The following is a 12,575-nucleotide window of genomic DNA, read 5'->3' as shown; positions in this document are numbered from 1 at the left end:
AAAGTTTTATAAATAATATTATGAATTCAAATAAATTAAATGGACCTTATTGATTGAGTTTATAAAATTTTGTGATTCATATATAAATGTCGAATCAAAGATTTATAAAAATCAATAACGTATTGATTTTTGATGGTATAGATTTTACAATTACACCGGGTCTGCAGGTCTCTGAATAATCACAAAAATATTAAATTATATGTATAATTTTTAGCAGGCCTCAAATTTATTTTATTTATTTTAGATAAATATTTCTGCACAACAATCATTAGTACAAGAACATTATTGTGGATTACTCAACACTAAGTGCGATTATTGCGATTCTCTAAATTTTTTATTGGAAAAACCCACAGATGGCAAATTTAAGAATTGCTGTCATAAGGGTAAAGTTAAGATACCATCAATCCGATATATTCCTTTTTTACAAGACCTTTTATCTAATCCTAACAATGAATTTCATTCAAACTTTATGAAATATATAAGATCTTATAATAGTTCACTTGCGTTCGCATCCATGGGAGCACAGATTTCTAATAGTTTAAACCCAGTCCCATATTGTTTTAGAGTTCATGGGCAAATTTATTACCGAACATCTCATTTATATCCTTCCACTGGGATGCCTCCTAAATTTGCACAACTATATGTCCTTGAGACCACCCAGGCTGTTAATGGCAGGTTACACATGAAAGAAAATTCTGGTTGCAATGAGGATCTCTTAAAAAGATTAGATATTTTAATAAGACAGAATAACCCATTTTCTATTAGTTTTAAAACCTTGGGAGAAATTGAGAAAGAAGAAAAAAATAGGGCTATTCAAGAAAATCGACCAGTTCAAAAAATCAATATGATTTTTCGTGCAGATCGCTCAAGTGACAAGCGAAGATATAACATTCCTAATATAGATGAAGTAGCTATGATTTTTACAAATGATGATGGTGAACCCCCATTTAAACGGGATATCAAGGTCTATCCTCAAGTTGATGGTAGTGATCTGATAAATATAAATATATTAAGCCCTAATCTTGATCCAATGGTATATCCTCTATTATTTCCTTTTGGTGACCCTGGTTGGAAACCAGATTTAAAGGGTGAAGATACAGGGCGTACAAGGGCAAATATCGCACTACTACAGTTTAAAATATTTAGATTAGCAATTCGTGAAAATGAATTCAACCCAATCCTTTTTGCTGGGAAATTATCACAACAATATATTGTTGATTCCTATTTACAGGTCGAGGCGAATAATTTAAATTTTATTAGACAAAATCAGCCAAAATTACGAGTAGATGAATATTCTGGATTAATGGACTACTTGGAAACAAAGTCAAACAATATAATTCCCGGCAAAGCAGTAATATTACCATCATCTTTTCAAGGTTCTCAAAGAAATATACGAGAACGCTATCACGATGCAATGGCCATTGTGCTCAAATTTTGGCAAACCTGATTTGTTTATTACTTTTACATGCAATCCTAATTGGCGTGAAATTAAGGAAAATCTATTTCCCGGGCAAAGTCCTACAGATAGACCAGATTTAATAGCCCGTGTTTTTAAATTGAAATTAAATGAATTATTGTTCGATATAAATAAAAAAAATTTATTTGGTAAATCTATGGCTTTTATATATACAATCGAGTTCCAAAAAAGAGGTTTGCCTCATGCCCATATACTTATTATTTTAAACGATGATAGCAAAATTGAAACATCTCAAGCTATAGGTAAATTTGTTTGTGCCAAAATGCCAGATAAAATTCTCGATCCTAAACTTTTTCAGATTGTTACCCATTTTATGATACATGGTCCTTGCGGGATATTTAACCCCAAATCGCCTTGCATGGAAAATGGCATATGTACCAAAAAATTTCCGAAGGATTTTCAAATGGAAACAAGACCAAATATTGATGGGTATCCATATTATAAAAGGCGAGATAATGGTATTACAATTCCTTCCGGTAAACCTACGGATAATCGTTATGTTATTCCATATAATCGATATCTAATGTTAAAATTCAATGCTCATATTAACGTGGAAATTTGTACATCTATTAAATCGGTAAAATATATCTTTAAGTATATTTATAAGGGCTATGACTGTACTAATGTTGACATTAATGTTGCTTCAAATATAAATATTCATGACGAAATTAAATCACATTTAAATGCGCGATATGTGAGTGCATGTGAATCAATGTGGAGATTATTAGAAAATAATATGCATGACATCTCGCACGCTGTTATTCGCTTAGGAATTCATTTACCTTTACAACAGCCAGTATATTTCACTGCTGGACATGAAAGAGATGCTTTATTGAGATCAGAAAATAAACATACTACTTTAACGGCATGGTTTGAGTTAAATAAGACAGATCTAAATGCTAGACAATATCTTTATGGGGAAATACCTTATCATTATGTGTTTACAAATTACCATTGGAAACTAAGAAAAAAACGATTAAATGTAATTTCGAGAATGTATTCCGTTAATCCTAATTCTGGTGAACGATTCTTCCTTCGATTATTATTACTTCATGTTTGCGGGGCTACAAGTTTTGATTATTTAAAAACTATTAATGGAATTTTAATGAGTACTTTTAAAGAGGCAGCTATTAAAAGAAATTTGTTATCAGATGATAAAGAGTGGGAATCATGCTTAGAAGAGGGATCAATATATCAAATGCTGTCACAACTTCGGAGTACTTTTGCCTTTATCTGCATTTTTTGTCAGCCTGAAAATCCTGCATATCTATGGAATAGGTTCAGATTTATGATGATTGAAGATTATTTGCGTCAATATTCAGAAGTAATTGCAATAAACATGGCTTTAATGGACATTGAAAACGTTTTTCTTGATCATGGTTTATGCTGTCAAAGTTTTGATCTTCCTTCACCTACAAAAATCCCCCCAAAACAACATTATGATGCCCATGTTGAAGCTGCCGATTCAATCGAGCGTATATCTAAATTAAACCGATTACAAAAATATGCTTTTGATTTAATTATACAAACGATTGAATTAGAAAATATTCCAGAAAGATATTTCTTCGTGGATGGCCCTGGAGGTTCAGGTAAAACGTATCTTTACAATACCTTAATGTGTTATATAAGAGCAAAAAATCAAATTGTATTGCCTTTTGCAACCACCGGCATATCCTCTATTCTTTTAAAGGGGGAAGAACCATCCATAGCGGATTTAAATTACCTGTGCCTATCTTTGAAACTTCTACATCCCATATGAATTTACATAGTTCGCTAGCTCTAGATATTAAAAATAGCAAATTGATTATTATTGATGAGGCCACAATGATGACTTCACACGCTTTGCGATGCATTGACCGATTACTTAAAGACATTATGAAAAATTCCCACCCATTTGGCGGAAAAGTAATTTTATTAGGTGGTGATTTTAGACAGACTTTACCAGTAGTGCCTAAAGGCTCCAAAGTCGATATTATAGAGTCCTGTATAAAAAGTTCATATTTATGGAGTCATTTTAAAATAATACATTTGATTGATAATATAAGTTGATTACAATGCTTGGTTACTTAAAATTGGAGATGGGCTATCACGCAGCAATTTTGATCTTCCTACAAATAGTGTTGAAATCCCACCTTATTTGCTTGAAAATGATTCATTAATAAAATGTGTGTATGGTAATTCTATAGAAATTGCTGATATAGATAGTCTTTCTACTAAAATAATATTAACCACCAAAAATAAAATTGCACTTACCCTCAACAACGATATCATTAATATAATTTCAGGCCCTATCAAACATTATTATAGTGCAGATTCCATTGAAAGCGATAATAAGGATGATATAATGAATTTTCCACTAGAATTTTTACATTCACAAACTCCATCCGGTATGCCACCTCACAAGCTAACACTTAAGGTTGGTACAATTGTTATGCTATTACGCAACTTGAGCCCAAAGAAAGGACTTTGTAATGGTACCCGTTTAATCATACGACATTTACATATTAATTTTATCGACGCTGAGGTATTGACAGGCACTAATAAGGGTTATCGAGTTTTTCTCCCACGAATAGATCTAGCTCCAAGTGACTCTCAGTTACCATTTACTTTAAAAAGACGACAGTTTCCTATAATTCCCGCTTTTGTGATTACAATAAATAAAAGTCAAGGACAAACTTTGGATCATGTAGGCTTATTCCTTCCTGAGCCCGTCTTTGCCCATGGACAACTATATGTGGCTCTTACTAGATGTAAATCTCAAAATAATATGAAAATTATGATTTTGCCATCAGAATTACAAGGAAAAATTTTAAAAAATGATAAAACATTCACACAAAATATCGTATATAATGAAATCTTAAATTCATAATTTGTAAGAAATTTAAAAAAGTCACCAACTTTGTTATTCACCATCAAATCACCAACTTTACATCATCTTCAAAAACTAAACCACCTTGAGCAAAGAAAAGAGAACTTCTTCACCATCGCTAAACCATCTTCCTCACCAAAAACAGTATATTCTATTTTATAATTTCAATTTACACGTTTTATTTCAGGTTATTTACGGCAAACTACGAACAAGGAAATCACAACATCATCTTCAAAAACGAAACCACCTTGAGCAAAGAAAAAAGAACTTCTTCACCATCGCTAAACCATCTTCCTCACCAACAACAGTATATTCTATTTAATTTCAATTTACACGTTTTATTTCAGGTTATTTACGGCAAACTACGAGCAAGGAAATCACAACATCATCTTCAAAAACGAAACCACCTTGAGCAAAGAAAAGAGAACTTCTTCACCATCGCTAAACTATCTTCCTCACCAACAACAGTATATTCTATTTTATAATTTCAATTTACACGTTTTATTTCAGGTTATTTACAACAAACTACGAGCAAGAAAATCACAACATCATCTTCAAAAACGAAACTACATTGAGCAAAAAAAAGAGAACTTCTTCACCATCGCTAAACCATCTTCCTCACCAACAACAGTATATTCTATTTTATAATTTCAATTTACACGTTTTATTTCAGGTTATTTACGGCAAACTACGAACAAGGAAATCACAACATCATCTTCAAAAACGAAACTACATTGAGCAAAAAAAGAGAACTTCTTCACCATCGCTAAACCATCTTCCTCACCAACAACAGTATATTCTATTTTATAATTTCAATTTACACGTTTTATTTCAGGTTATTTACGGCAAACTACGAGCAAGGAAATCACAACATCATCTTCAAAAACGAAACCACCTTGAGCAAAGAAAAGAGAACTTCTTCACCATCGCTAAACCATCTTCCTCACCAACAACAGTATATTCTATTTTATAATTTCAATTTACACGTTTTATTTCAGGTTATTTACGGCAAACTACGAACAAGGAAATCACAACATCATCTTCAAAAACGAAACCACCTTGAGCAAAGAAAAGAGAACTTCTTCACCATCGCTAAACTATCTTCCTCACCAACAACAGTATATTCTATTTAATTTCAATTTACACGTTTTATTTCAGGTTATTTACGGCAAACTACGAGCAAGGAAATCACAACATCATCTTCAAAAACGAAACCACCTTGAGCAAAGAAAAGAGAACTTCTTCACCATCGCTAAACTATCTTCCTCACCAACAACAGTATATTCTATTTTATAATTTCAATTTACACGTTTTATTTCAGGTTATTTACGACAAACTACGAGCAAGGAAATCACAACATCATCTTCAAAAACGAGACCACCTTGAGCAAAGAAAAGAGATTGAAATCTCCTTTTTTAGGTAAAATTTTCTATATTATAAAATTTATTATATTATATTTTTCCCGATAATCATCAACTCTTGAAGTATAAATATTTATTATATTTTCTTATAATTCATATCTTTGTCTCTTTTTTTTCTATTTCTTCCTTCTTATTTTCATTCTTTTTTTCATTTCTTTGCTCCCCTAAAATCCATCTCCTACCTTCACGCGGTGGGGAGTGTAGTAATTCTGACTAACAGGAGCTCTGGTAAATAATATTAGTATTTAGGGTGCTAATAAGAGATATTGTTTCATTTTTGTAATTTAAAATATAAATTTCGAAATCACATCTCATAAAAAGGAAAATGTCTGATTCATCCATCATCAAATAAAGGTAAAATATATTATTCGTCAATCATTGAATAAAAAAGACAATTCCTCTCTCTTAGTCTTAATGGGTTGGAATTGGCCTGAAGGAGGAGGGGGAGGGGTAAAAAGAATTATCGTAAAAGAACGAATAAAATTCTCATCCCTGTCATTTTTGATGGGTTATCAACTAGTTTTACTATATGTTAAACTCTGGTCTATTTAATTTACATTAATTAATTCACTAGAATTACTTACATTAAAACTTGTACTGAACATTCACCTGTATTTAATTAGGAGTTTTTGGCTTATTTATTCCCCCACCATTTTGGTTGCCCCATTTTAACACTTATTTACTTTGGTCTATTTTAACTTACATTTTAACACTTATTTACTTTGGTTTATTTTAACTTACATTAATTAATTTAAAACTTTTACAGAGCATTCACTAAATTAATTTATTTAACTTACATCATTAATCTAAAACTTTAACAGAGCATTCACTTGAATTAATTTTGTAGTGTTTTTCTAGATGTCTTATTTATAGACATTTTCTTTCTCAAGATATTTTCTTTCTCAGACTTAAATTTTTCTCCCCATTTATTTTTCCCTCCATTTTGTTAATGTACTTTTAGACTTAATTTTCCCCCTATAAGTTACTTCCTTCTTTACTCTTAGGCTTAACTTTCCATTTTTTGTAATTTACTTTTTAGACTTAATCTCCCCATTTTAACTATTTTAATTTGCTTCCCTCTTTACTCTTAGGCTTTATCCCCCACTTATTTTGGTTGCCTCCATTTTAACACTTATTTGCTCTAGTATATTTGGTTTACATTAATCAATTAAAAACTTTTACAGATTCACTTGAACTAATTTTGGAGTTTTCTTAGATGTCTTTTATAGACTTTTCTTTCTTAGGCTTAATTTTTCCCCCATTTATTTTTGTCACCTCTAATTTTACACTTTGGCTTTAAATCATGTTTATAATAGTGTGTATGATTTGTTGTTTCCATATATTTGTAACAACTTTATATTGTTTGACCTGCCATAATTAGTGTACATATAACATATTGATTATATTTTTTTTTTTTAAATATAGCAAGTTAAATAATTTTGTTTTAAGAAAGTTGTTAATATTTTATTTATTTATTTTCTTTCTTTCTTATTGATATTTTAGTGAACATTATTAGATATAATTAATGTTAAAAATAATAATGTAAACATATGTTATAATAGAAATAATAATTTCCTGTTTATTTTATTTTATTGGATATCTACATATTATAAATGTACAAGAATAATAAAATAGCAAAAATAAAAATATTAAAATAAAAAACAATTTCTAAAATCATAAAAACAACATAAATAAAAATATTAAAAATAAATTTTTTATCGTTAATAACTTTAAATATAGACCTTTAGAAATGGGAAATTAATCAATCATAAATATCGTGTAATTATAGTTTCTTACTTTGTAGGCGCCGTTGTTCTTCCTTCAAAATTTTATAATCATAAATTTCATGCTATTATATTTTCTTTTAGGCGCTGATATGTTTCCTTCAAAATTTTATTTATTATTTAAATTTTCTTTAAGGCGCCGATGTTTTGTTTTATGTTGATGTAATACTTTTCCTTCGACTTTTACTTTTTTTCTTTTGACTAGGAAAGTTTTTGCAATCTGTGTTTTATTTATGTTTAACATTCTTAACGATTGTTATCCTTGTTTATTACCCGAATTCTCTTATAGATTAGCTCCTTGTATTATTTCCCCTTTCTCCCTCTGATAATCCTACCCAGAATTGTCATATTACCTTTTTCTCTCGTTTCCGAATAAATAGTTATTTCATTTTCCCTTTTATTTTATACTTGAGTAAAATTTTATTCTTAAATTTAAAATTTGTTTTTATATAAAGTTCTTTTTGTATTTAACAACCAAACATTTTTCCTCTATTTTTTTTAACGTACTTACCCGAATTCTAGCGTATTGTCGGAATAGAGGTAATTTGATTTAATGTCCTTTTTTCTTTTCTGTGCTAATCTCACTTTTACTTGATTATGTTCTTCTGTAGGATTTCTATATTTTATCTAGTTTCACCTTAATAATGGGTAATATCTCAAAAATTCCTCCTCTCTAAATATAGGAAATTTTAACGCCAAGTAACTTTATATAATTTTAAAGTCAAGGAACCTTTGAAATGTATCTCTTTCAAGAAGTTTCTTCCTCACTTGGTATCTTATAAATATACCTATCACAACCTATTTGGGTTTTATTAAGAAATATCTAGAGTCTTACATATTTTCTAAACTAAATATACCTATCACTACCTATATGGCTCTTATTAGTAAATGTCTAAGGCTATATATATACATATTGTCTAAACTAACTCACAATATAAATATACATATGAATTATTATGAAGGCTATATATTTACATATTTTTCTAAACTAACTCACGATATGAATATACATTTGAATTATTATGAATGTTTACTATAATTTGTGTGGTAATATATTTTTTTTCTTAAGGTTTTAGTCCCAGATATATTAGCTCCCATTTCCATAAACAAACTTATTCCCCAAACATGTTAGAAATTAAAGGTCCCTTAAATATATCTACGTATAATATAAACGGCTTACATAATAAAATATCCATTTTTATCAAACTACTCTCGAACGAGAATATTGACATAATCGCGTTACAGGAAACTCACCTAAGAAACGATATGAAAGCAGTGTTTAGGGATTTTTCTCTGCTAAACTCGGGTATTACCATAAATAAATGGTCGGGTACCGCCTTTCTAGTAAAAAACATACTATTTAAATATATCATAAAATTTGTCCCAATTTCTGAAAGGATGGCGGCCCTTTACTTAAATACGGCCTTTAAGCCTCTGAATATTTACGCACCCACAAACTTAAGGGAAAGAATACATTTCTTCGATGAACTAGTAAACGTCATCGATACACTCCCAAAAAGATACAATATGATAATCCTAGGTGATTTTAATACCAAGATAGGAAAAGATGAGATGTATATAAAAAACAAAACTATTGGAAATTTTACGATGATCAGCCCAAATAGGTCGGACAGCCTTTCCCTACTCGAATTATGTAAAAATAATGGTCTGAAGATTGAAAATACTTTCTTCAAACACAAAAATCAACACATTTATACCTTTTATAAGAATAATTATTCCTCACAGATCGATTTTATCTTATCAAATATTCACAGTTGGTTCTTTGGTGTTAAAGTAATAACCACCATTAATATTTCTGACCACAAAATGGTGGTAGGTTGCTTAATGATTAAAAGCGACCTATGGAGGAACAAAAACACAAGGTGTAATGCCACTGATAGGTTACCTAGACAATTAGATTTTAAAGATAATTTTAACCATCTAAAACTCCCCCTAGTCAAGGACGCGATTTCTACCAGACTCTCATTGAATATTCAGCAATTCTTGCAAAGCAATCAAAATTCAACTTTAGAAAAATGTTGGAGTGATTTTAAATGTATCTTGCTGTCTACTTGTAAGGACTCCACGAATATTAGAGGTCCTCCCGTCAGTGATTGGGTTTCCCCGCTTACGGCATCTAAGATTGCTGAATTTAAATCAAAGAGTCACAGGGACAAGGATTTATGGAAACAAATTCAAAGACTCCTAAGATCAGATAGACGTAAATATGTTGCTGAGAAGGCTAAGGAGATCTAGGTAGACATGAAGTGCAATAAATTGTACGATGCATACAAGAAATTAAAGCTTTTCTGCAAATCTTCAAACTTTAGAAGTCTCCCGAAACTGAAGATAAATAACAATATTATATGTGACCCTGAGGAGCAGATGAAGCTCTGGTTGGACCATTATTCGTATATGTTTAACTCTGAACATCTAGTCTCATTTACAGAATGCGACCAAATTCCTCCTAGTTCAAATTTTACAACTGGGGAGATTAAGAGGGCTATCCTTAAACTAAGGAACAACAAAGCGGCGGGACTGGATAACATTAAAGCGGAGCACTTAAAAGTCTCTCCTGATTAAATTTCTGTGTTTTTACTTATGGTCTTCAACAAGATTTGGGCTTCTGGTGTCACTCCTAGAGAATGGAACTTATCCTTCATTTGAAACTTCCCTAAGGTTCCTAATCCTTCTACTTTTGACGACTATAGAGCGATTGCGCTGACATCTATCGCCTCTAAGGTATTCATGGTACTTCTAAGGAACCGTATATTAAATTCTACAAATCACCTGTTATCAAACTATATTTGTGCATATAGACCAGGCAGAAATATCCTGCTGCAACCCATACTAGCATTAAAAATCACTCTACAGAAATGCTATAGATATAAGCTCCCTTTTCTATTCATCTTCGTGAATTTTAGGAAAGCTTTCGATTGCATAAAACACGAGGTTCTGTGGAAAATCCTAACAGATAGTGGTGTGGATGTAAATATAGTAAGAATCCTGAGTAACCACTATAGTTCATTGATGGCTACCTTTAAAGTAGAAAATATTCAATCTCCATCCTTTATGGTGCGGAAAGGAGTTAAGCAAGGATGCGTCTTATCTCCAATTCTATTCAACATCATTATGAACAAAATAATTGCGGATACGCTGTGAGCGTTTAATCTTTTAACTTTATCCAGTCGCGACAACCTAAACTTGAAACATCGTATAATCTCCTATGCCGACGACATAGTAATAATTACTAAATCCCTAGATGAGGCCTCTTGTATTCTTGATATACTTAAAGCGTATAGTGGAGAGATAGGATTAACTATAAACATGAATAAAACAGTCGTTATGCCCTTTCCATGGGCAGAGATAAACCTGGTACGGACAACGGAATTATTGGGGATTAGATCGGTTAAGGAGTTTAAGTACCTTGGAGTAAATCTGGATAATAAAGGACACATAAAGAATGAGGTAGAATTAAGATTGAAACATGCGAAAGCAGTGTTCTACAAATATATTAAATTATGGATGACCAGGGAGATCTCGGTTAAGAGCAGACTACAAGTTTTCAACTCTATGATCATTCCTATTCTTCTATATGGAAGCGATACGTGGGATGTCAACAAGACCCAGATAAAGAAGCTTCAGGTGTTTGTAAATAGATGTCTGAGACTTATTAATGGATATATATATCCTAGAGTCATTTCAAATGTAAGTCTATGGAGTTTATCCAAACATACTCCGGTAGCGGTTCAACTCAAAAAGAGAAGAGTTCAACTGTTTGCTCATATTATGAGGAACGCGGATAATAATTTAGCATTTGAGGCCCTTAGTTGGCTCCCGATATACAAAAACAAGAGCTACTACAAATACAAAACGTACTGGCTAAACAAAACCCTAACAGATATCGTAAAGATGAATATTAGCCTAATGCAATTCACCCAGATAAATAATAATAAAAACGCGATAAATAAATTGTTAAAAATAAAGGCCAATTACCTTATTGACCCCTAACCTCCCCCCACGATAATATGTTGTGACACTTCCTCCCTGTCCCCATCATCACTTCATCTATGAAGTGAGAACGGTAAATATTATTTTATTTTAATCATATTTATTTACAGGTTATATGAACATTATAGCTACTCCTAAGACTTAAATTGTAAATTGTAACATCGCCAATATGACCCTTCCATAATCAAAACTTACTTAATCGGGCATGGGCTTTTATCTGTCCCTTTTACTTCCCATGGGCGTTTAAGTGAGTGGCTTTGCCACTTACGTGCACAGGTAACTGCGGTGCCCAAAAATCGTGGATGGTCCTCTTAATTATTTTCCCATTATTTATCCCAGTTTGATGGGTTTTTTCATAAGAGAACCAAGCGTTGCTCTGTTGTATATATAACTTTTGCTATATGTACGACGTTTTAGGGCTAGTGCGCTTAATATCACGTATCACGTATTCATCTTGCAATAGATGTAATAAATTTGTTATCTTTTCTTCTCTTTTTTTACGTGTTTTTAGGAAATCTATTTTTTTCTTTTTCGAAAAACAGCCTTGAGTTAAATTTTTAATACAAGTATATTTTTGATATTATTACAAACTACTATTATTTTATGATATAATATATCAAGATGGTGGGACAATATGTAAAATCTTAATTGTTTCATCATATCATTCTGGTCCTTATTTTATTAGAAAACGTTTCATTTCTAATATGGTATTGCCGTATAAATAACTCCAGACTTCAATATATTTGCATAATTATTTCTTCCAAAGATTTTTAATGTTTTTATTTTATCAATTTATCCAACATAATAAATTCTGATATTAGTTTACATCATGAGTGTCATGGCTATTACTGCAAATTAACCACCATCTATTATTTGTGTTTATGTAATTTAAGATTATTACTATGCGGCTGAGAGCATATAATTGCATATTTTAGATAAACAAAAATGGTCAACTTATATATCATTGAAAATGGAAGATAATCTTTTAGAAACTTAATATCTCACAATAATTT

At 31.1% G+C, this 12,575-nt stretch overlaps 2 protein-coding genes across 2 annotated transcripts; both read left to right on the top strand.

The window, feature by feature from the left end:
• Positions 1 to 514: 514 nt before the first annotated feature.
• Positions 515 to 1,447, top strand: LOC135926922 (uncharacterized). The gene has a single exon (XM_065462853.1). It carries the CDS (start codon positions 515 to 517, stop codon positions 1,445 to 1,447), a length of 933 nt encoding a protein of 310 aa, XP_065318925.1.
• Positions 1,448 to 1,613: 166 nt separating this feature from the next.
• LOC135926921 (uncharacterized) lies at positions 1,614 to 3,236 on the top strand. The gene has a single exon (XM_065462852.1). It carries the CDS (start codon positions 1,614 to 1,616, stop codon positions 3,234 to 3,236), a length of 1,623 nt encoding a protein of 540 aa, XP_065318924.1.
• The last annotated feature ends 9,339 nt before the right edge of the window (positions 3,237 to 12,575 follow it).

Source organism: Gordionus sp. m RMFG-2023, chromosome 3 (genome assembly GCF_954871325.1).
Source record: "Gordionus sp. m RMFG-2023 chromosome 3, tfGorSpeb1-WG-v2, whole genome shotgun sequence".
Lineage (NCBI taxonomy): Eukaryota > Metazoa > Nematomorpha > Gordioida > Chordodea > Parachordodidae > Gordionus > Gordionus sp. m RMFG-2023.
This window is presented reverse-complemented; position numbering and strand designations above follow the sequence as displayed.

Coding starts and splice junctions, on each gene's coding strand:
- LOC135926922 (XM_065462853.1), top strand. CDS start 515: ATGGGAGCACAGATTTCTAATAGTTTAAACCCAGTCCCATATTGTTTT.
- LOC135926921 (XM_065462852.1), top strand. CDS start 1,614: ATGGCTTTTATATATACAATCGAGTTCCAAAAAAGAGGTTTGCCTCAT.